This window comes from Anoplopoma fimbria, chromosome 9 (assembly GCF_027596085.1).
Source record: "Anoplopoma fimbria isolate UVic2021 breed Golden Eagle Sablefish chromosome 9, Afim_UVic_2022, whole genome shotgun sequence".
Taxonomy (NCBI): domain Eukaryota; kingdom Metazoa; phylum Chordata; class Actinopteri; order Perciformes; family Anoplopomatidae; genus Anoplopoma; species Anoplopoma fimbria.
The window spans coordinates 4,532,717-4,554,878 of NC_072457.1; the positions used below are offsets into that span (position 1 = coordinate 4,532,717).

The 22,162-nt window shown below is 40.4% G+C and overlaps 1 protein-coding gene across 1 annotated transcript in view; it reads left to right on the plus strand.

The window, feature by feature from the left end:
- meis1a (Meis homeobox 1 a) overlaps positions 1 to 22,162 on the plus strand; it is a 47,142-nt gene that overhangs the window by 13,862 nt on the left and 11,118 nt on the right. The window contains exons 8-9 of the mRNA XM_054605035.1: positions 7,492 to 7,637; positions 19,280 to 19,356. Coding sequence (XP_054461010.1) covers positions 7,492 to 7,637; positions 19,280 to 19,356 — 223 coding nt within the window. The remainder of the gene's footprint in view (positions 1 to 7,491; positions 7,638 to 19,279; positions 19,357 to 22,162) is intronic.

A 22,162-nucleotide genomic window follows, 5' to 3' on the forward strand; every position in this document is an offset into this window, starting at 1 on the left:
GAGAAAAAGGGAGTGAGAGAGTGATGAAGGCTGACAGACGATGTGAGCAACGAGCCGAGCTGGAAGAAAGAGAGCTTTATGTCCCAGAACACACACACACACACACACACACACACACACACACACACACACACACACACACACACACACACACACACACACACACACACACACACACGGGAGGAAATAGAAATAACACAGCATGCAGTGAACACACTCACACTGAAACGGGTATTAACAGAATTCATATACGTTCATATTTTACAGTGTAAATACACAGAAAGTATATTTAAACAAACAGACTCTAAAACACAAATATGCAGTACATAAAGTACACAGTGCAGTATATGAAGACATGGACACAAGACTTTCACAAAGTATGTTTTCATCTACTTTTAATTTAATTTGGTTCTTTGAAAAAATCTATATAGAAACTCAGAGATGAGAGAAAAATGCCTGAATATTCCCCAAATATCGTTATGCTCAGAAAAGAAAGTAACAGGTTTTGAAAATAACTTCTGCTGTCTTCAAAATATTCACATATATAAAGCCCACAAAGTCCTGAATGCTGGGCACACAAGATCATATCTGGGTTCTAATATTGACAATAACTGTTATGTTGTTTGTACAAGATCCACAAGTAAAAAAAAAAACCTGTATATATTCTTTCACTTTGGGTACAAAAACAAACTCATTCACATTATTTCGTCGAGTTTTCGAAAATTTGCCTAAAATTTTCACAAAATAAAGATGAAAAAATGTCTCTGTTTACATTAAAATCCAAGTGTTTGGTGGCTTGATGTGTGTGTTCATGTTAGCATGAAGCTAATGTGGTCTGTTGTTCTGTAGCTGCTGTCTGGTGTGATCGTCTGCTTAATGCTGGCAGGGAGATGTTACTGCTTTATGCTAATATGATTTAAAATGGAGCGATTTGATTGGCTGTTTGTTTGAAGTTGAGTCCATCTTTGTAGAAGGAGAACAATTTACAGACTAAATAGTGTAAAAAATAAGGACCACCATCATGTAACAAAATTATATATACAATATATATTTCTCCCTTTTGGTTCTGGATTTAGGATAAAGCTATTTAAGTTTAAATTAGAAGTGAAAAGAGTAATTGGCTCATGTGATTATTAACTGATTAGTCTGTCAAATGTAAATATTTTCTGTTTTTAAAGTCTTGGTTGGACAAAATGAGCAATTTTTAGATCTCACTTTGGCATTTCTTTTGAACTTGTTATTGTAATTTATTACTATTTTCCTGATTTTTTTTTTTTTAGAGTCCAAACAATTATTTTCTTCATTAAGCAGATTGATTAATGACAATAATAACTAGCGGCAGCCATACTTCTAATTACACGTAAACGCATACATGTACAGATAATGACATAATAACAGAAACTTACATACGTATACTTATGATAGAAATGAAGTTCCACTTAAAAACACACACACACACACACACACACACACACACACACACACACACACACACACACACACACACATATCTCTGGCTGCTGGTCTCAGTCCAGCCGGTTCTGTTAGCATGCATCTGTTAGCGGGCCAACTGAAACAGGCCCTGTGGTTTCTCTATCTGCTGCCCACATTCACAGGTTTACACCACCGTGGGGGGGCGGGGGTTCACCGGCGAGTCTGACCTTCAACAAAAAGCCTGCGTTTGATTCAATAAGAGATTTGTTAATCAAGCATTTACAATCCCAACATACATCAGCCTTCAAAGTCTAATGGACCCTGGCTCTTTTTAAGTTTTTTTTTTTTTTTTTTTTTTTTCCGGCTGGTTTCTGTTTCACAAGCTCCCTAATGTTTTTTCTCATTAAGGATTTCTTTCATCTGTCTTTCTGGAGAAATGTTCCTGTGGTTTTTCTGCTTGTTCTTTGATTAATGAGAATCTGCTGCTGTACTGGACAATAACATCTGAACGCTATTTCAAATCAAGGACTGCTGTTATTTTGTGAACTTTCAACAACTCTGTTGGGGCTTTGACCAAAAAAAAAAGCCTACGGTGCTAATGGGAGTTGTAGTTGTTAAATGATGATGTAATCATTGTTTTTTTGCCATGATGGCGGCATGGGTCCAGAGATGGAAAACTCAGTCAGTCGGTTGGTTGGTTGTTTGTCCATTTTGGTCTAGACTGGAATTTCTTGACATTCATGACCCCCAGAGGATAAATCACACTGACTTTGGTGATCCCCTCACTCTTTATTTAGCGCCACAGTAGAGTTATTTGTTTTTGTTTTGTTTTTTGGAATAGTCTTAATAACTGTTTGAAGGATTGTCAAAACATTTTGTCCAGTTATTCATGGTGCCCAGAATAAATCCTACCGACTTTGACATTTCCACTGACTTTTGTTGTTGTGCCCCCAAACTTGCCCCACCATCAGGTTGATTGATGTGTTTTTTAGGGGAATATCTCAACAACTATTGGATGGATTGCAATGAAATGTTGTTGACACGTTTATGTCAACGTGACATAAACGTGCACGTTACCGCAGTCTTGAAAAGGAAGTGGCGAGGAGAGGGGTATTCAGCTGGTTGCAAATTGCAACCACACCACTAGATCCAACTTTATCCCACACTCTGGTCTTTTAACTACATTTGAATCAATTTGAAAGTGCAAATGTTGGCCACAGAAAAGTTTTGACCAACCTATTCATTCATTCCATTTTTCCAGAGCAAATCAAGTGATTGTGTTTTTTTTTTTGGTCTGTAATGTAAGATAAGCGGGGAAATTGTAGTGCATTGTAGTTTTCAGCAGATTTTGCAGAATAACTGTATAGTAAACTGTTTACGAGTGCACAAATTTGATTTTAAAAGGCATCTGTAACAGATATCATAGTACATTAACTTTTGTGGGTTAAATAGTTTATTTCTGAGGTTTTATTCAAACCTGAATGTCTTAATGTCTTGTTGCTTGTTGGATATGAAGCTGTGGATACATGTTTTGGGGATAATCAAAACAACAGTTTGACCCAATCTGTAAAAGAACAGATTTTTCCTTTGTGTTCACTTGTCACTTATCTCCAACTGTGGGATGTTTTTTGAGTACAGACTTTAAAACTAAAGACAAACTGTGTCACAGCTCCATTTGGAAACAAATCTGCTTCATCCGACTGTTCACTCTGACGGGATGTATATCAGCATCCAGACCTCAAGCTGCTTCGGTTCTCTTTCTGTTGGCTGCTAGATATTTAAGCATCACTTACTCACAGCCAGCTCCCCGGTTGACCTCCGCGATGGAGCCAAATGTGGTTAATAAGAGATTTCTTTGACGTTGCTGCAAAAACCTCAGTTCGGCAGGACTTCAAATGACATCTGCTAACTGTAGGCTAACTCAGAAGCCCCGGCCAAACTCTCCAGCATATTTGGCCACTGCGCGGTGTTAATTTGCCATCCTGGAGAACATAAACAGAGACCCATGTCCTCAGCATTTAGGGCCATAATACTGTCACTGTGAGTCGGCGTTCTCTGTCGTTGAAGAGAGAGAGAGAAATGCACTTGGTTGCTTTCCATACATAAGATGAGAGGATTTCAATCGCATGTCTGTGTGTTAAGGAGTTAGGAAGTGGTTAGCTTAGCTTAGCATAAAAGCAGGGAGTAAACCGTTAACCAGACCAACATTCAAAGATGCACCTCTAAAGCATGTTTTTGTACTTTGGACTGAGCCAAGCTAGCTTTTTATGCTAAGCCATGCTAATCACCTTTTGGCTTCCAGCCCGATGCTTAGTGTTATGCAAATACACGACACTGATATTGTTATAACTGTACCACTTTCGTAAAGAAAATAAACTTTCCCTATCTAACGTTAGCAGTTAGCAGTCGATGGTCAGCACTGGCCTGCTTGGCTCAATAACGGAGCTAACAGCTAACGTTAACGGAGGTTGCATTCAGTTACATTAGGATGCATTTAGGCTCTATTCAGTAAAAAATTGTATTGGGTGAGGGTAAATTATAACGTTTTCATGATGTGTTCAAGTGTAATCTTGTAACGTAATATTTTTTGGCAAACTTCTTTAGGGATTAATATTAAATTTGCAAATGAAAGAATGCTAATTTATATAAAATGTACGTTGAAGTGCCTTAGGTTAATTATCATTATTTAAAACAATTTAACGTGGTATTGAATTAAGCATTGACAATCATGTAATTTCACTTGTATTGATTCAACTACTACATTTCTGGTAACGTGACATCCCTTAATTCTGTTGCCGTGCAGTTAATGGCAGGTTGATAAATTCAGCATTTTTTGATTTTAGACAAACTAAACAACTGGTGTTTTGGTCATACAATGATAAAGTGTTTTTCGTAACGGTATATATAATTTATTGTATATAATGATTACTTCTGCAGCCGCATAGGTTTCTGGATGGGTGTTATAGTGCAGTATATGATATAAAGGAGACGGTTGGCCACTAACTTAAGTGCACTTTTGGTTTGGTTCGGCTTTTCCTGGTTTGAGCTCCTCGTTCAAACAAAGGGAATTATTTTTGTTACATACTATGGTATTTTAAACAATAATGCACAGAGCCAGCTCCATAGATTTTATTTCCAAGTTTGATGTGGAAGAACTTGAACTCAACCCCACCCAACGCCTTCAGGATGAACTGGAACATCGACTGTTAGCCAGACCCGATCACTCACTTAAACATCTGGTGGAACAGCTGGAACCAGACGAGTGCAGGCTGTAATACATGGCTGCCTTGTTCCAGAGTCCGCATACTTTTGGCCATGTTGTGTAGTTAACGTTAGTCCAACCTCCTAAACGTCTTTAAATTCTCACAACCAGGATACGTTCAGATTCATCTCAGTCCGTCTCAGCGCTTTTAATCCAGGTCTGACCTCAGCAGTGAGGTCACCTTCGTTAGAGCGTTGGATTAGCCCGTAGTCATCTAACTCCTCCCACCATCGCCAGCAGAAGAGAAATGGTCCGTGGTGGAAAATAAAGACTCTCTAACTCTCCAGTGAGCGTTTCGTCCAACAGACCGCAGATAATACAATTTTGCACAAACAGTTCTTAGAGAGCGCAGCGATGGAGAGGAGGCAGGTCGGCTCAACCCGGACCGCTTCATGTGTTTGTTTGTTTCTCTTCATCTCACATGTGCAGAGCAGAAAATGATTCATCATGTTCATCAGGCGAACAGCAACAACTGTTTGAAGAACACTTAAATGCGTCTTTGGCAAACTCTTCTTCTTTTGACATGTCTTAACTGAATTCATCTAAAGTTTTGGTGGGATGAAACATAATCTTGTGGTGAAATATTTGTTGCTTTAATTCCTAAGAAGACACTCGCACATGAAGCTACAGCTACATTGTCTCTTCATGAAGTCGTTATGAGTCAGATGTTTTGCATCCTTTTGGCCGTTGCCGTCACACATCCAATCAGCAACTGTTGGCGGAGATACAGAGGACAGACTTCTCTAGAATTTGGGAGGACATTTTTACTGATTATAATGCTTCTAGAATACTTCTCCATGGTTTTAATTAGTGCCTTTGTCTCCATAGACATTATAGTTATGTTATTCCATCTCCCTGTGTTTTTCAGCACATTTTCCCAATTTTGCATCAAATAATCTGAGCAGAAACACCAGACATAAAGAAAAAAAAAAAAAAAATACAATATTTTTATTAATCTTGGCTGAGTTGGAAATGTTTTAAAGCAGAAGATGCAACAAACACTGATAGCAGGTTGACGTGTTTGTGTCCGGATGCTGCTATGAGTTTCAAGCTCCCATGTGTGAAGTTACTAGTGCTCCATTGAATGCATAATGTCATGTTTTCTTGGATATTTTCACCTTAAAATAGATGGAAAGGCAGACTTATTCACATTTCATTATGCAGGAAATTCATCAATTTGCTTAAAAGTAGGCAGCGATCAATGATCTCAGATATTCTCACACCGTCACATAAGTTTTGTCCATCTGACTCCTTCTCATCACTTCTTTGTGTCTCTGCCCGTCTTCTTTCCTCTCATGGCCGACAGTGCAGCAACTTTATAATATTTCCAGCTATAGTCACAAAATGAAGCTTTGACTGAATCTTCCTCCATCATTTTCTTCCTTTATTTTCATCCCCCACAAACTTCCTTCTCCTCTCCTTTCGGTCCACAGGTTGTTGTGAAGCCGAGTTGTCACAAACCATTAGCAGGTTTGGGTTGGACCTCTCTGTCGTTGGCTCTCTAAGGAGAGCGAGAGGGGGAGGAGGAGGAGGGTTGGAGTGTAAATCAGCCTCGGGGAGCTTTGTGGTTCACCCTAATGAGGCCGAGAGCTTGTTTATGGAGTTACGCATCATTTTTATGATTATTTCCACCTTTTCGGGCTCTGCTGCGCTGCAGAATCCCGCCTCTGTTTTCGGGGCGGATCGGAGGCCCAGGTTTAGCTGCCGACTCTGAGCAAGGCAGCAGGGCCCGGAGCTCCTCCTGCTGCAGGCTGCCGGCGACTGTCGCCCTAACCTTGGCCCGGCGCTGTTAAAAACACTGAGGAGAAAATGAGCCTCATTAAAACAGGCAGAGAAAGTGCAGTAAAAACACCGGGACCGGTTGCTTTTAGTGGGTTTCTAAAAAAAGTTGAAATGTGGTATTATTTGCCACCATCCAAAACCAAATTGGGGGGGGGGTTACGGAGCAGGGCAGGCCGACGTTACTGCAGGGTCACCAGTTTGAATCCGCTCATCAACTGGGGAAAAAAATCTGTGCAGGGAAAGTACATGAGTGAAGGCATGTGTTTGCAAGGCGCCTTTTAATGGGCAGAAAAGTGCTGAGAGGCCTCGTGTGCACTGGGTGAAATGTGCTAATGTTAGCTATCTGGCTGTGTAGCAGCACTTTGCAACCACAGGGAAATATGGTAAATATATATGAACTTAAGCCTCCCAGGAATATTCAGTGCAGGGCCAATGCGCTCATTGTTGTAAAACCCGAGTCTAAAAAAAGTTTTTGTGCATTTTAAGCGTATATTAGAGTTTATTTTTCTTTGCCTTTGTCCAGAGCAAATCAAGCGATTGTGTTTTTTTTGGTCTGTAATATAAGATAATCCTTTATTAGTCCCACAGCGGGGACATTTGCAGGATTACAGCAGCAGAGAGGATAGTGCAAACAAGAGACATAGTAAAAAAAACATCAAAACAAGTATTTTAAATAAGTAATCACACAGTAAAGAATAATACATAAGTAAAAAAACTTTAAAAATCCACAATACTCAACAAAAATATTATATAAACACAGAATAATGTTATTATATAGAGGATTGCACATCATTTTATATTGCATGTGATGGAGGTGTGTTCAAACAAAAAATTGGGTGTTGAAGCTTTTTAAAGGCTAGTTTATAACATGAGAATGAGGTCGGGATGAAGTTGTCGACGTTAATCAGATGTGTACCAACCAGCCCCGACATGTTGGGTGTGTTTGGAAACGCTGTTTTCTTGTCGTGCCTGTATAATCACGTTGTGTGTCTTATTCTCCATGTGTCGATCAGGTGACTGCATGGATAACGGCGTGGCCTCTCCCAGCACCGGGGACGACGACGACCCCGACAGAGAGAAGATGCACAACAAAAAGAGAGGCATCTTCCCCAAAGTGGCCACCAACATCCTGAGAGCCTGGCTTTTTCAACACCTGACGGTAAGTGTTCTTTTAGCCACTCAAAATGTGGTTTGGATTATCAGAAGGTGGGGCTTTTTGCCATGCAACGCTGGGTCATATGGCACTTCCACGTGTTGTCCAGTAGAAACAACTCTCTCCTCGTTCAGAGTTGTAGGAAGGCTGTTGGAGTTCATGGAAGTTACTTATAAAATCTTTGTCATCTACCATTTTTTTTTTGTAATGAGAGCAAGACGACGTCCACTTTGTTGTTTTCTCACAACTTATATCGCCATCAAATACTCACCTAAACACCTGCCATGTCGAAAATGCAACCTCACAGCTTTATTTTGAAAAGACTTGAGCATGCTGAGGATGAAGCAATGTGTTGAATGACAATAGGCTTTCATGCTATCAAAATATATTGCAACACTTAATTAAGCTTTGATAACCATATAAATACATTGTTTAGATTGACAATAGTTACTAACACAGTGTATTCTAACAAATCGGCAATGGGGTTAATCTCCACAAATAACTGAATATTTCATTAAAGCACGTCGAGTTCTTACAAAAAGCCAAATTGCATGTAAAATGTTTGTGTTTTTCATATAATTACGGTTAAGTGCATTTGTGCTGGATTCGTATGAAAAGTGATTGCGCTCAAGACATGATGAACTTGTGACATGTACTTTATTGCGTATAGATCCCAACAGTTGACTGGTTTAAAAGTTCCCAGGTGTAGAGTGCGTCTGGCTCTACAGTCTCGCTATAAACACTTAATCAGCACTTGTGGCTGTTTTTCAGAGCAGTGAACCCGTGACCTTCCACTTCTGCGCTGACATTTCTGTCCATTTGAAGTTGTGCTGAACTTCTCACCCTCCCACCTGCTCACAACCCGGGGACGTTCTCAGTGCCGGGGTTGATGACCTTTGACCTTTGCTTTGGTCCAGGTATTTTACTTGTGGGCTCTTCAGAAGCGTCCTGACAGGAAGAAAAGCAGATATGTGACCTCGTACGAGAACCAGTTTAGAATTACAGCTTGTTCCTAATATTTAAATACTTTACATTTTCCATTCTCTGTTTTGAATCCTGAAGGTGACCTTCTAGCATTTCAGTCTACATCAGCGGTTACGGATGCTTTAACACATACAGTGTTTGAAATGATGCGTACTAACCATGAGCTGATTATGAGACAAATGGCTCCTGGGCACAGATGTGCAAAAGGCCTTTGTGTCTTTGTAGTCTTGTATTTTTATAGTACTTTTGTTGTTTTTGGTTGTTTTGCCCATTTTTATATTCATTATATGTCCTTTTGTGGTAGTTTAGTGTCGTTTTGTGGTTGTTTTTCCCATTTTCATAGTGTCTGTGTCTCTTTGCAGCTGTTTTGCATATCTTTGTAGTCATTTTGTACCCATCTGTAGTAATTTTCTATCTCTTTGTGGTCATTTTGTGTCTCTTGGTAGTCATATTTATTCTTTTTGTAGTTGCTTTTCTCTCTTTGTTGTCTCTTTTTTGTGTCTTTGTGGATGTTTTGTGTCTCTTTAGTCATTTGGTCTATTTGTGGTCATTTGTTTCTCTTTGGAGTCATGTTGTGTCTCTTTGTGGTTGTTTTTTCATTGTTGTTGCGAGTTTCTTTGTCTTTCTGCAGTTGTTTTACGGTTCTCTGTAATAATTTTTTCTTTTCATAGTCATTTTGTTTCTCTTTGTGGTCGTTTTGTGCCTTTTTGTTGTTACTTTTAATCTCTTTTTAGTTGCATTTACATTTCTATCTAAAGCACTTTACAGTTTACCCATCATTCATCAGGACACACACAATAATAGCCGCAAACTGCCGTTCAAAGTTCCGGCCTAACGAATCAGGAATAACCTGGTTTCAGTGTCAAAAGGAAGAATATAAACTGAACATTTTCCTTTCCAGTATAACCAGAGTTATTTGTAAATCAATACATATTTGATGTGATCAACTGCACTCAAGATTTATGATTTTGCAGTTTGACAAAATGAAATGCATTTTATTAGAATAATGAAAAGATACTCATTACATAACATTAATCCAACTAATGAGTGAAATCTGTGACTTTTTTGGCTCAACTGACACCAAGTCCAACAGTCTCATTACCTATAAATAATAAATTATAAAGTGCAACAACTAATATTATAACTGTCAAGGTCAAAAAATACTTTATCATCATTACCAACTAAACACATCAGCAGCTGTTGTGTTAACTCTTTACAGCCCATTAATAAGGCAAACAAGCTCATTAAGCTAATTTGGATTATTATGTAACGGTGAAAGCTCAGGTTTGTCCACTCGGGTTTAGACGGGGTGGGTCCAAAGGATTAGAACAAGAGTTCCTCCCACAAAGTTTTATATTAATATCTCTGTGTTTATCAGCATAAAACATAAATCAACTTCCAATCACTCTAATAGCGAGAACACAAGAACCTCTGAAGGGAAATATTACTTTTTACGAGCGTGAAACTGGAATGAATCGTGAAAGTGGGGGGGACCGGATTAGTGCTGAAATATCCAATTCGGTGACTGACTCATAGTTTTGGCTGAGGCCGGCAAAACAACCGAACTCTCCCCCCACCTCCTCCTCCCATCTCCCCCGTCCCGCCTCCAAACATGGAGAGGCTAAATCGGTTCCTTCTCGATGGGGGTCGGGGCCGCCGCCAGGACTCCGAGCTGAACCTGGAGGACAGCGAGTCCGGCAGCAGATGGGAGGTGGAGGGAACACTGGTACCTGAGAGGGAGGGAGGGAGGGAGGAAGGGAGAAAAGGCCCTAGCTGTTGGAGGTTAAGGTTGAATGAAGGGCAATTCAGGAACCAAAACACAAAAGCTGAGAAAATAATGACACAACATGGAGGCAGGTTTGAAATGACAGATATTAAAGAGACAAACTTAACTCCTCAAAGACAAAAACTGGAAAATCTGCAGCTGTTTTTATTTATATTTTTTAATTTTTAATTTTACATGACTGAGAAACTATTTCTGCATTTACATAAGACGTCGGAGGAGAGTTCAATCTTAATAAAGGTGACTTTCCGCTCACTGCTGGTACATTTATTTATGTCAAATTTTATGATCAATAGAATTAATATTTCATCATTTGCTCATTAACATTACTTGTATATACAAAGATGTTAGATGCTGGGTAAGTTATCCATTCTGAGGACAGCAACAGGTCAATATGTCATTTTCGTCCAGGAAAAGTAGAAATTTCTTCTTTAAAAAATCTATAAAACTTTTAACTGTCGAAACGTTAGAAAAGGAGCAAAAGTAAATAATATCGCAATGATTTTGAATCATCAATTAAAAAGCACTTCAACAACAACCATAAAGAAACTTTAGACTTTCCAGAAGGAACTTAAAGTTTTTGTTAATTTTGGTGGCCCCTGTGGACAAAAGCGGTACTGTTTCCGAGCATCAGCGTTCCTTTAGAAAACGGAGATGCTTCTGCCGGGAGCAGAGCTCTCCTCCTCACGCCGGAGCTTTCCACTGCAGAGAAGCCTGATCTGGGTGTGTTTTGCAGTGGACTAGCTGCTGCTAGGGGCCCCTCTGTAGTCTGAGCTTAAAGAGTTTCTGGTGAACCTGCATAATTTCGTCTGATTTCACAAGAATCCGACCCGGTGGCACCGGAAGAATAATATAGAAATAGCCAATCTTTTCTCTGATGCTCTCATTTACTCATGAAGGTCATATCAATCATCATGTATTGAATTGAAGCGGTTTCATAACCAGTTAAAAGTTCCTCACAATAACTTTAAGTACATTTTGATGCTATTACATCTGTAGTTGAGTGAAATTAGGAAAGTCAGACTTTTTCTAGTTTTTTTTACAGTGTAGAAATGCAGTAATACTTGTTTCACTACTGTGTGCGAACACTTCTAGTAGAGCATTATAACTCTTTTGAACTGACAGCTTGTTTTTGTTAACTTCTGCAGTCGGACTCTTTATTATTGGCCCGCTTATAATCCTGATGGACCTGGTTGCCGTGGTTACGCAGGGTGGTAATGGAAAAGTTGTCCAAGCAACATGTGGAAAATGTTTGATTCAGGAGAGATCAGTTTGAAAAAAAGTATTTTTTTCTGATCCTGCTGAGTTTTTTTAAATCTTTGTGTCTCAGGACTCGCAATAGCAACACTGCTGGTGTGTGTGTGTGTGTGTGTGTGTGTGTGTGTGTGTGTGTGTGTGTGTGTGTGTGTGTGTGTGTGTGTGTGTGTGTGTGTGTGTGTGTGTGTGTGTGTGTGTGTGTGTGTGTGTGTGTGTGTGTTCTGACTTTCGTACACAACCTCCAGCAGCCTTCTCTGAGCCACACAGCTCATAAAAGCCGAGCCACAAGCCAACGTGCTGTTTACACCCCCCACACACACACACACACCCCTGCTTTTTCCACATTTTCGTTTCACGTAAAAGTGCAAAAAAAACCAACTGTAAAGCGTCCTCCCTGTTAACCTAATTAGTTTGTAATTTACCTCCCTCTCGCTCACAGATGTTGTTTGCCTCTTTAAATGACTTCTTTACAGACCCACAGCACAAACAGGTGGTGGACGCTTTGTGTACGCTGCCATTTGTTTACAGTCGCCCAACTCATTAAAAAGCTGCTTTGCCTTACACATTACACGTGCGACTCCATCAAAACAGCTGGAAAGACTTTGCACGTCCAAGTGCTTCCCAGCACGACGACGACAGAGCAGCAGAATTTGAAAAAAAAACTGTAGCGTCGGTTTGAAAAAGACGAGAGAAAACGACATCAAAGCGAGCGCCACAATTACAGAGAAAAGACTTTCGGTCCGCTCGCCTGTCGGCCGGCTGAGGAATGGGCCTCCTGAGCCGAGCGGGACAGATGAGTTAGCAGGAAGCCCACGGCGGTGACCTCGCGGACCCGCTGCCCCTCCATCCATCAGAGGTCAGAGGGCACCTCCATCCATCCATCCATCCATCCATCCATCCGTCAGCAGCTGTTTACAGCCACATAGCTGCAGATGTGGGTGATGGCGAGGCCACGGCGACCCGCAGGCACCACGTGTTCAGACGCCTGCCGCCACCCAGCGATATGAACCGTCCCCACTCTTTTGCACCAACACCACCTCACCAGAGTCATGACCGTACAGGAATCTCCCTCTAATCCACCATCACAGTCTCTGTCCGTCATCATATTCTTTTGTCGGCCGTGCTGTTCTCCATCCTATGCTCCTCAGATTTAACAAAAGGAGATCATTAAATCTGGTGGTGATTGTGTTTACGAACTCCACCTCCAAACTTAAAGACCTAAATAATTAAAATGTGATTTCTTCAAATCTACTGCAGCTTCATCTCCGTTTTAGTTTCTTTTTATTACTCAACAAATTTGGAAGTAATGATTGAATCAGCAAAAATAACAAGAATTAAAAAATCTGAATGTTTTCAGAGCTGGTTTCCCCATGTATCATTGTTACTTCAGGTCATGTTCTTTGCACGTCTTGATTGCGAATGAATGCAAGACATCTGAAAGATAACATTAAAGTATGTGATGAAATGCTGCTCATGCTGCAGCCGCTTGTTTATGCATTTGTATTTGTAAAAAGAAAATATATCACAAATGTTTAAAACTCAAAATCTTCGCCTGCATTTCACCCACACAAGGCTAGTTAGAGAGTTAGTTTTAGAGTTGGTTCAGATTATGTTCTGGATTTAGTTCTAGAGTTTAATCTAGAGTTGGTGATTGATTTAGTTTAAGATTTACTTCTAAAGTTGGTAGAGCAGTTAGTTCTGGATTTAGTTTTACAGTTGGTTTATGAGTTAATTCTTTATCTGTTCAAGGGTTGGTTCTAAATTTAGTACTAAAGTTAGTTCTAGTTTTAGTCCCGGCCCCTAAAAAGTCTTCAAGGAATGTGTTGTTCCTGATTTAGTTCCTGTGACTGATATAACTCTAGATAAGTTCTAGATTTAGTACTAAATTTAGTTCTAGAGTTGGATCTAGTGTTTGTGTTAGTGTAGTACTATATTTAGTCCCGGCCCTAATAAGTCTTCAGGGAATGTGAAGTTCCTGATTTAGTTCCTCTTTAGGCGGCAAAAGCAAAGTTTGTGTGACTAAATGGTTTCTAAATCTGATATCAATACAGATTTTTAGCGTTCAGTTTCCTGTAACCCATATTCTAATCTATTCTTGTTTAGTTTTTATTTTTACCACTTTCAGTACAAAAAATACTAATGAACTATTAAATGCAATGGGCCCTTCTTTTTCCTGTTAAAGTGGAATTACATTTCCAATTGTTCCTGGAATTTACGATCTCAGAGAGTAGAAACATACCCACAGATTTAGGAACAAAGGTCAAAGATTCAGTCTAACAAGGTCGCAGGTTGTTTCGACAAAACTGTAAAGTTTTCCGTGGATCTAATCTCCAAGTTTCTTAGTCGAGAACAAAGCGCCCAACCATCATGGCTGTAGTCGCTCTGAAACTCTCTGGATTTGGTTAAAAATAAAGGCCACTGTGAACAGACGTTCATTTCCCTGCAGAGTGAGGAGGGCTGTTCTGTGGCTCCCTCACCCTGCAGTGAAAACATCATCCATTACCTCTGTGACAGGCCCCCCGGGGACCCCAGGGCCTCGGCTCTCCGTGGGGGTCGCCTTTATTGACCTCTCACCCCCCCAACACACTCACACATACACAAAAAATGTCCAGCATGTGGTCACATACATCATGGAGCGGCCTTTCTTCCCTGACAGCGTAAATGAGCGTCCGTCAGATAATGAAGCGGGGAGGCGAGGCCAATCAGAGGACAGATGGAGGGAGAGATTTAGAGCTGTCTGAAAAGACTGATTAGGAAAGAAGACGCAGTTTAAAGTCACACAAATAAATCAAAGGCTCAATAAAACAAATGTTTCCTCCTTTATTTCCGTAAATAAATGCTTTCTGATAATTTCTTTACTTTTTAACCTTTTATTTGTAACATATCAGAGGTGGACCAGTGCTGACGTGTTTGTTGAACTCTAACTCACACACACATTAGTTGTAATCACAGCCTCTTTAACAGGTTTACTTGGACACTAAACAACAACACCTTCCCCACATCACGGCCAAAGTAGTGCCTTTAAAATGTATATAGAGTCTTGCATTGTGTGTGTGTGTGTGTGTGTGTGTGTGTTCAGGTCTGCCAGTTAGCCTCAATGTTACTAAAAATGTGCAGATGAAAGGAAAGCTGCAGACTTTATTATAAAACAGTGATAAAGACTTCTGGGCGATTATGCAAAAACCCTGGGTTATGTTCAATGAAAGTCTGCTTTGTTGCCCCTGTAACCACAACCATAAGTGATGTCACAGTGTCCTGGAGTACACCTGTACATCATTACAGCAAGATAAGACGTTTAACACGCTAGAGGTCTGCGCAAAACAAGATTGTGGTTTTGGCAAATAAATTGTGGTTACAGGCAAATTGAAAGGTTTTAAAGCTGCTGCTGGAACTTTTAGATTTTGTCTTGATTTTGTCTTGATTTTGGCGGTCCCTGTGGACAAAAGCCGTAGTGTTTCCAAAAAACAGAGTCCCTTTAGAAAACATCTCAATTGACTGCGGCAGGGTAAGTAAGTCAAATTTATTCATATAGCACTTTTCACAGAAATAGGTCACAAAGTGCTTTACAGGAACGGAAATTCAGAAAACAAGAAAACATCATTAACACAAGGTGGCTATAAAAGGGCCATCAATTTACAAGGTCAGTTTAAAAGCAGATTAAAAACACTAGCATTAAGAATAACTGTATAGAGTCATATGGAGGCATTGTGGTTAAATTAAGACTATTTCAAACCAGTTAAAAGTTCCTCACAGTAACTTTAAGTGTCATTAGTTCTGCTCAAATTAGTAATCTGTACTTTCTTAAATGTAAATGATTAGCCTCACAATGCTAAATTCATGCACATTATTAAGATAAGCTCTGCATTCACAGTGAGGCTGCTATAGTAAAACTGATTCCAGACCAGCCGCTGAGCCCCGACTGTGCTCGTCCGCTCTGCTCCCTGCTAACAGGATTATAATTTCATAACGAGCAGGTGGCTTCAGATTTAAAAACCCTGAGTGGGAACTCTGAAATTAGACTTTGGGAGGTGGACCGATCCCTGAACCGAGCACCATGTGTTTCTACTCTCGCCTCCAAGATCCTGCGGTTTTGAACATTGAAGTTTTTTGTTTTTTTTTCGTTCTGCATGTGACGGGTGTAATGAGCAATAAGAAATAAGAGCAGGATGGTTCTGACCCAGCAGTGTGTGTGTGTTGCCCAGGTTTAAACAATCTTTGGTTCATGTGACACTCTGAAGGTCCTTCACTTACTTTGTCTTGTCTTATTTTGAAATTGCTCCTCCCCAGAGGGAGCAGTGACTCTGTGGCTGAAGAGTTGATGAAACGACCTTATGATTATCGCTCTTTGTGGCAAATTACATGCAGTTTAGGCCAATTACCTGCTATCAGATCACAGGGAAAACACTGCAGTTGTGGCGGAGGGATGGTCCGGGCGGAGGAAAGAAGTCATCAAAGACTTTCCCTCCTCACCACAGAGAGACATGTGGTGAGTCTTCTGGTGTCGGCCCGAGGCTGTTTGATTGGCTGGCGATTAAAAAGAGTTTGTAGTGAAACCAGGAAGTGATGGACGGCGGAGGAAGCTTCCTGCTTTTATATGCTGCTAATATCTGCTTCCTTTCTGTCTTTCACACGTCGGCTAGGATGCAGTGAAAACACTTGGATTATTTTTCTTCACACATTTATAAACTGTGCTTCCAGTTTTTGTCAACTGAATCATTATTACGTCAGAACTGTGAAGGATGAGGTATTATAAGCCTTTTACTGAGATAAAAAGCACTTAAATGAAAATACTCACAAGTAAAAGTTCTGTCCAGTGTTATAACCAAGATTTAGCAGTAAAATGTCTCCTGTTGGATTAAGTTTAAGGTTATGTCTAATAGTGATTGTGTTGAGCTGAAATATAGCAGTTTTAAGGATTTTTTAATTTGTATTTTATGGTCGTTTCTGAACTTTTTTACAGTCATCCCGGCTATCAAATAAAAAATATATTGGGGTTAAAATATATTTTCATATTTTTATCCAAAAACATTTCGTGTTTTGAGTCAGATACACCAAACTCTGTTTACTGCACAAAGTTGTCGTAAATCACTTGTTTTAACTTGAATGCTGGCTTTTTGCGAGGAGGTGCCTTTTTTTGTAATATTTGATAATTTGTGCAATCGACAACGCAAAACTAATATATCGTACCAGACAAAGAAAACGTCACAGCACAGTGTCTTAAAGCTGCATTCTCTCTACTGTCCATCAGGGGGCGACTCCTCTGGTTGTATAGAAGTCTATGAGAAAATGACTCTACTTCTCTCTTGATTTATTCCCTCAGTAAACATTGTAAACATGAGTTTATGGTCTCAGTCTCTAGTTTCAAGTCTTCTTCAACACAGCATGATGTTCATTTAGTGAATTATGGTCCATTTAGAGTCAAATAGACCATGAAGCAGGGTATGCATTCCAAATTTGGTTACTTAAATTCATTGGCTGCCTTAATCCAAGAGGGCGACGGCGAAATTGCTGAACTCGAGGCTTCAAAACATCTGCCCACAAACCAGTGGGTGTTGTCACCATAACTACACTTCTTATATACAGTCTATGGTTCAAACCTAAGAGGACATTTAATGTGTCTTAAATAACTTGTTAGAATGATGCCAAATATTTCCATTTGAAATGTACAAAGTCTCCCAAAATGAAAAAAAAACAAAACACATCTTGGGGTTGTTCTTACGTTATCTTTTTTTTTAAAGATTTGGTCGCAACAAACTCGTATCTCCACCGTGTGGCCGGTTTAGTTTTTCGGATGCCCCGTTCTGTTTTCTGCGAAGTTGAACGAGTCTGAACTCTCTGCAGCGCTGCTTGTTACATCAGTGTGAAAAGAAACGGCCCCTAAAAGCACTGCTATCTGGGTCAGGGACGGGCAGCGACGTGCCGCGGAGGATCTGCAGCAGCTGGTTTCAGTCAGCAGATGAAGAAACTCTCACTCGCTGTCAGCTGGCTGCAGTAAAACGTTATTTATTGTTCTCAGCTTTACATGAACTTTTCTCTCCAGTCTGATACCAGTAACAAGAGGTGGATCGAATGCACGCAGATACGTTGTTTTTAAGTTGTTAATAAACCGCCATGGTCACATCAAATGTACTTTTTATTCTTCCGTCTGTCTAAATACGTCACTCTCATGGCCAGAATACATTTGTTATTGTGAAATGAGTTGATTCAACATGACTCTTCTTTGAGTTAGACAACTCTGGTGGTTTTTTTCACAAATTAAATCCTTTCATAGAATAAAAGTTCCCTCTTTTTGTATCCCTGCTGATCCATGGCGAAGAGTCACGTCCTGACAGCCACAAGTAGTTCTGTTTCTTGGGAAAAACATCAACAACAAGCCAACATATGGCTGCCAGGACGACTGGATTTAACTAAAGCTCAGACTGCTGAAGCGTTATATCGATGAGGACGCTGGATTTTGTCCTCTATTTCTCTGAGTGAAGCCACAATACGGGGCAAAAAAACGTTAAAGCCAGGGATGATTTCATTCAGTGACGAATTCTTGATTACGTTCATACAATGTCAGAAAATATCGAAAAATTGGATTTAGTTGCATCTGGTGGTGCAATGTATCCTAATACATCGAAAAGCTACTCCTCATTTTTTGTTCGTTTTCCTACAAAAGCCAGCAACACGTTTAAAGTACCGCTTGTCACATACATACAGTCATTTCAAAATAAACTTCCGCTTTAGTCATTTCAAAATAAACTTTAGGTTTATGCCGCTTTTAAAATAGATCGAAATAACTTGTTTAGGTTTATGCAACAAAACTACTGAGACGTTGTTTTTCGTCATGTAATTATCTGCTGATTCACAGACGTCACTGTACCAATGTAAGTCTATTAGGAAAAGTTATTTTTGGCCCCATGGGGTTACGTGACGACCTAGTAGTTGTAATTCCACCATTTGGCCACTATGTTATTAGCTACAAAGCCCGGGGCTCTTCCTGAGGGCTTGACTTGTGCAGCCACTCTTATTGCAAATTTTTTCTGTGCACTTGTAGGAAAACGCACGAAAACTAACAAAATAACTGTAAGATCACATGAACCCATGAATGTGGATACATTGAGTCAATACATTTAATAAATACAACCTACAGCATAACATTTGAAAGCATCATAAACAGACACACACACACACACACACACACACACACACACACACACACACACACACACACACACACTCACTCCGGGGATAGAGCTATGCAGCCTCAGGCCTGTTCTGATCCGCTAATGTTAGAGAAACAAGCCTGAACGAACCCCCAACACACACACACAGACACACACACACACACACACACACACACACACACACACACACACACACACACACACACACACACACACACACACACACACACTAATTAACAGGGCGCCCTCTCCACTTGGCTTCCCTCTCTAATTGGCTCACCATTTCTTCCCATTAATTATGCTCCATTTCATATCCCCTTAATGAGTCTAGCCCCGCCTCCCTCCTTTAACGCTTATTAGCAGCTCTGAGGCTGAAGAAGAAGAAACAACCGCATGATGTTTTTACAGTTTGTGTTGACACCCCCCCCCCCCCCGTGTTCCTTGTCCCTCTGCAGCACCCGTACCCGTCGGAGGAGCAGAAGAAGCAGCTGGCTCTGGACACCGGCCTCACCAACCTGCAGGTCAACAACTGGTGAGTCGGCGACGTTAACGATGTGACACTCTTGTTGTGTGTTTGCATCCCCCACCACCACCAACACCACCAAAGAGGAAACCTAATGATGTGTATTCATTCCTGTGGGGTTGCCTCTTCTCCAAATATCCCCCAATTACAGTTACAGAGGGGAGGAGTTTGTTAATTGGAGAGTTAATTGGAGCTCGGAGGATGGAGGTAGAGACCTGTAGGAGGTTTTCCTGGTGTGTTCTGTTTACGGAAACAGAACTGGAAAACGTCAGCAAGTTACTCTGTTGGGGATTTAACCACATGAACTTAAAGCTAGGGTTGGTAATCTTTCTCGGGGGCGGCTGTGGCGTAGTGGAGAGCAAGGTAGTTCTCCAATCAGAGGATCGGTGGTTCGATACCCGGCTTATCGATGTGTCCTTGGGCAAGACACTTAACCCCAAGTTGCTCCTGAAGGCTTGCCATCGGTGTGGACTGGATGATGAATGTTAGTTAGAGTCTGATGGTGGCACCTTGCATGGTAGCCTGTCATCAGTGTGTGAATGGGTGAATGATATGTAATATACTACTGACTGTAAGTCGCTTTGGATAAAAGCGTCTGCTAAATGACTGTAATGTAATGATTATTTTGGGGGAGGGGCTTAAGAGGGACTGTCAGTGTTGCCGACTTGGCGACTTCCTGGCTAGATTTGGTGAGTTTTGGAGCTAATGTGGCTACTTTCATTGGAAAAAAATTGTTGAGTTTTTATGATGGAGAAATTATTATATAAGATGATCAACTCAAGCTTTAAAGGACTAATGGTTCGTCAAGTTTTAGCCAATTAAAGCCATCTTAACAGCGTTTTTTTCAAGCTTTGAGATCTTTTTGTGAGCTTCTCCAGGATCAGGCTTTTTACTGAGACTGTGTTGTGTTTAGTAATTGCACATGTAGAAGAAATTAAACCACATTTGAATCAATTACCTGAAACAAAAAGAGTTCTGGAGTATTTATATTTTATATCCCTCTATATTTTGCATTAAATTATAAAGAGCAGAAGAGTGCACTCAGACAATATGAGGCTTTTTTTTATATAATGTTGCATTACAGCAGAAAACAGTTTTTTCTGAATGGAGGCGGGCCAGTTACAGACAAAACAAGAATCACATTTCAGAAACATCAGAACGGTTCTTAACAGCTGCTTTCAACTCGAGGAGAAAATCCACCAGAGATTCAGATGACAAACTTACAGCAATGCTTCGATCTCGTAACGTCATTAAATCTACTCAGATTTTTATTCTTTTTTTTTTTTTCATCTCACAGAAACAGAAATCAAATAAACTGTGAATATTTCACATAAATTCAGCCTTGGAGTGTAAAACACCTTCAGACTTGTTAAACAGTCGTGTTCTTATTTGATATATATTGGAGTCATTAGTCAGACCTGCTCCCTCTGAATATTTGGCTGTTGCTGTGGTAACGCCTCTGGAGCAGCTCGCAGTATTTTTCCCTGATTCTGCAGATTCAGAGTGAACGAGCGAGCAGAGACGAAGGCCGTAAATGAAGCTTTGATCCCACCGCTGTTTTATACCGTCGGATCACATGGATACATCTGTGTGTGTGTGTGTGTGTGTGTGTGTGTGTGTGTGTGTGTGTGTGTGTGTGTGTGTGTGCGTGTGCGTGTGCGTGTGCGTGCACTTAGTTCATTTTGACTGCTTCAGAGATGACGTCTTCTCCTTCTCATTAATTCCTTGGTTCCCTCGTTTCCTCTCCTTTCCTTGTTTTACCCTCCTTTCCCTTTATTTCCTCTCCTCTTTTCTTTCCTTTCATATTTTCCTCTTGTCTCCTCTCCCTGTTTCCTTCCCTTGCTTCCTTATATTTCCTCTCCTCTCCTTGTTTCTTTTCATATAATCTCCTTGATTACTACAATTTCCTCACCTTGCGTCACAGCCTTCTCCCTGTTTCCTTTCATTTATTTTCCTTGTTTCCTTCCATTGCTTAGCTGTATTTCGTCTCCTTCTTTCCTTCCCGTTTCCTATCATCTATTTTCCTTGTTTCCTTTGCTTGCATTCTTAAATTCCCTCTCCTTGTTTACTCTCCTTTAGTCTTCCTCCTCAACTTTTATCTGAACAAATCAGATTTTTTCTTTTCACAGCGTTTCCATAAAACCTTTTAACAAACTGAATTGTTTATTTAATTTAATAATCCTCCTATTAATATTATAGTTGTTGGTCAAACTGTCAGGTCGGATCAGTTTTTGTGTCTTTTCATTTTTTCTTCATCTTTGTATTTGTTGATTTATGACAGGGTGTGTGTGTGTGTGTGTGTGTGTGTGTATATATGTGTGTGTGTGTGTGTGTGTGTGTATATGTGTGTGTGTGTGGGGTGGAGGCAGTTGGTGTGAATGGCATTTTCATGGCAAACAGCTGGACTGGTTTATTTAAACACACCCGTTGTGGAGGGGTGAGAGGGTGAGGGGGGGAGGGGGTGGTGTACTGACCTGAGAATGACACCTAGGGTGGGCGGGGCTTAGTGACTGTTTTACAAGTGGTGTGTCAGTGTGTGTGTATGTGTTTCATGATTGTGGTTGTGTAGCAGCTTTGTTTGAAACCTCAGTAGAGGAGTTTGACTGTACAAAGAGGAGCAAACGCCTCCTCCTCCTGCAACCTGAGGGGAGGGGCTGGAGGGCCCATAGATTAACTTCTGTTTAAGTCTTTCCATGTAATAAACACAACCTCGATTTAACTCAGAGGTTAATGTAAGTTAAAATAAGACGTAAAGTCGATGTTTGCAGTGAAAGAACAACATCGTCTGCAAACAAACTTCTCAACAGTTTTAGGA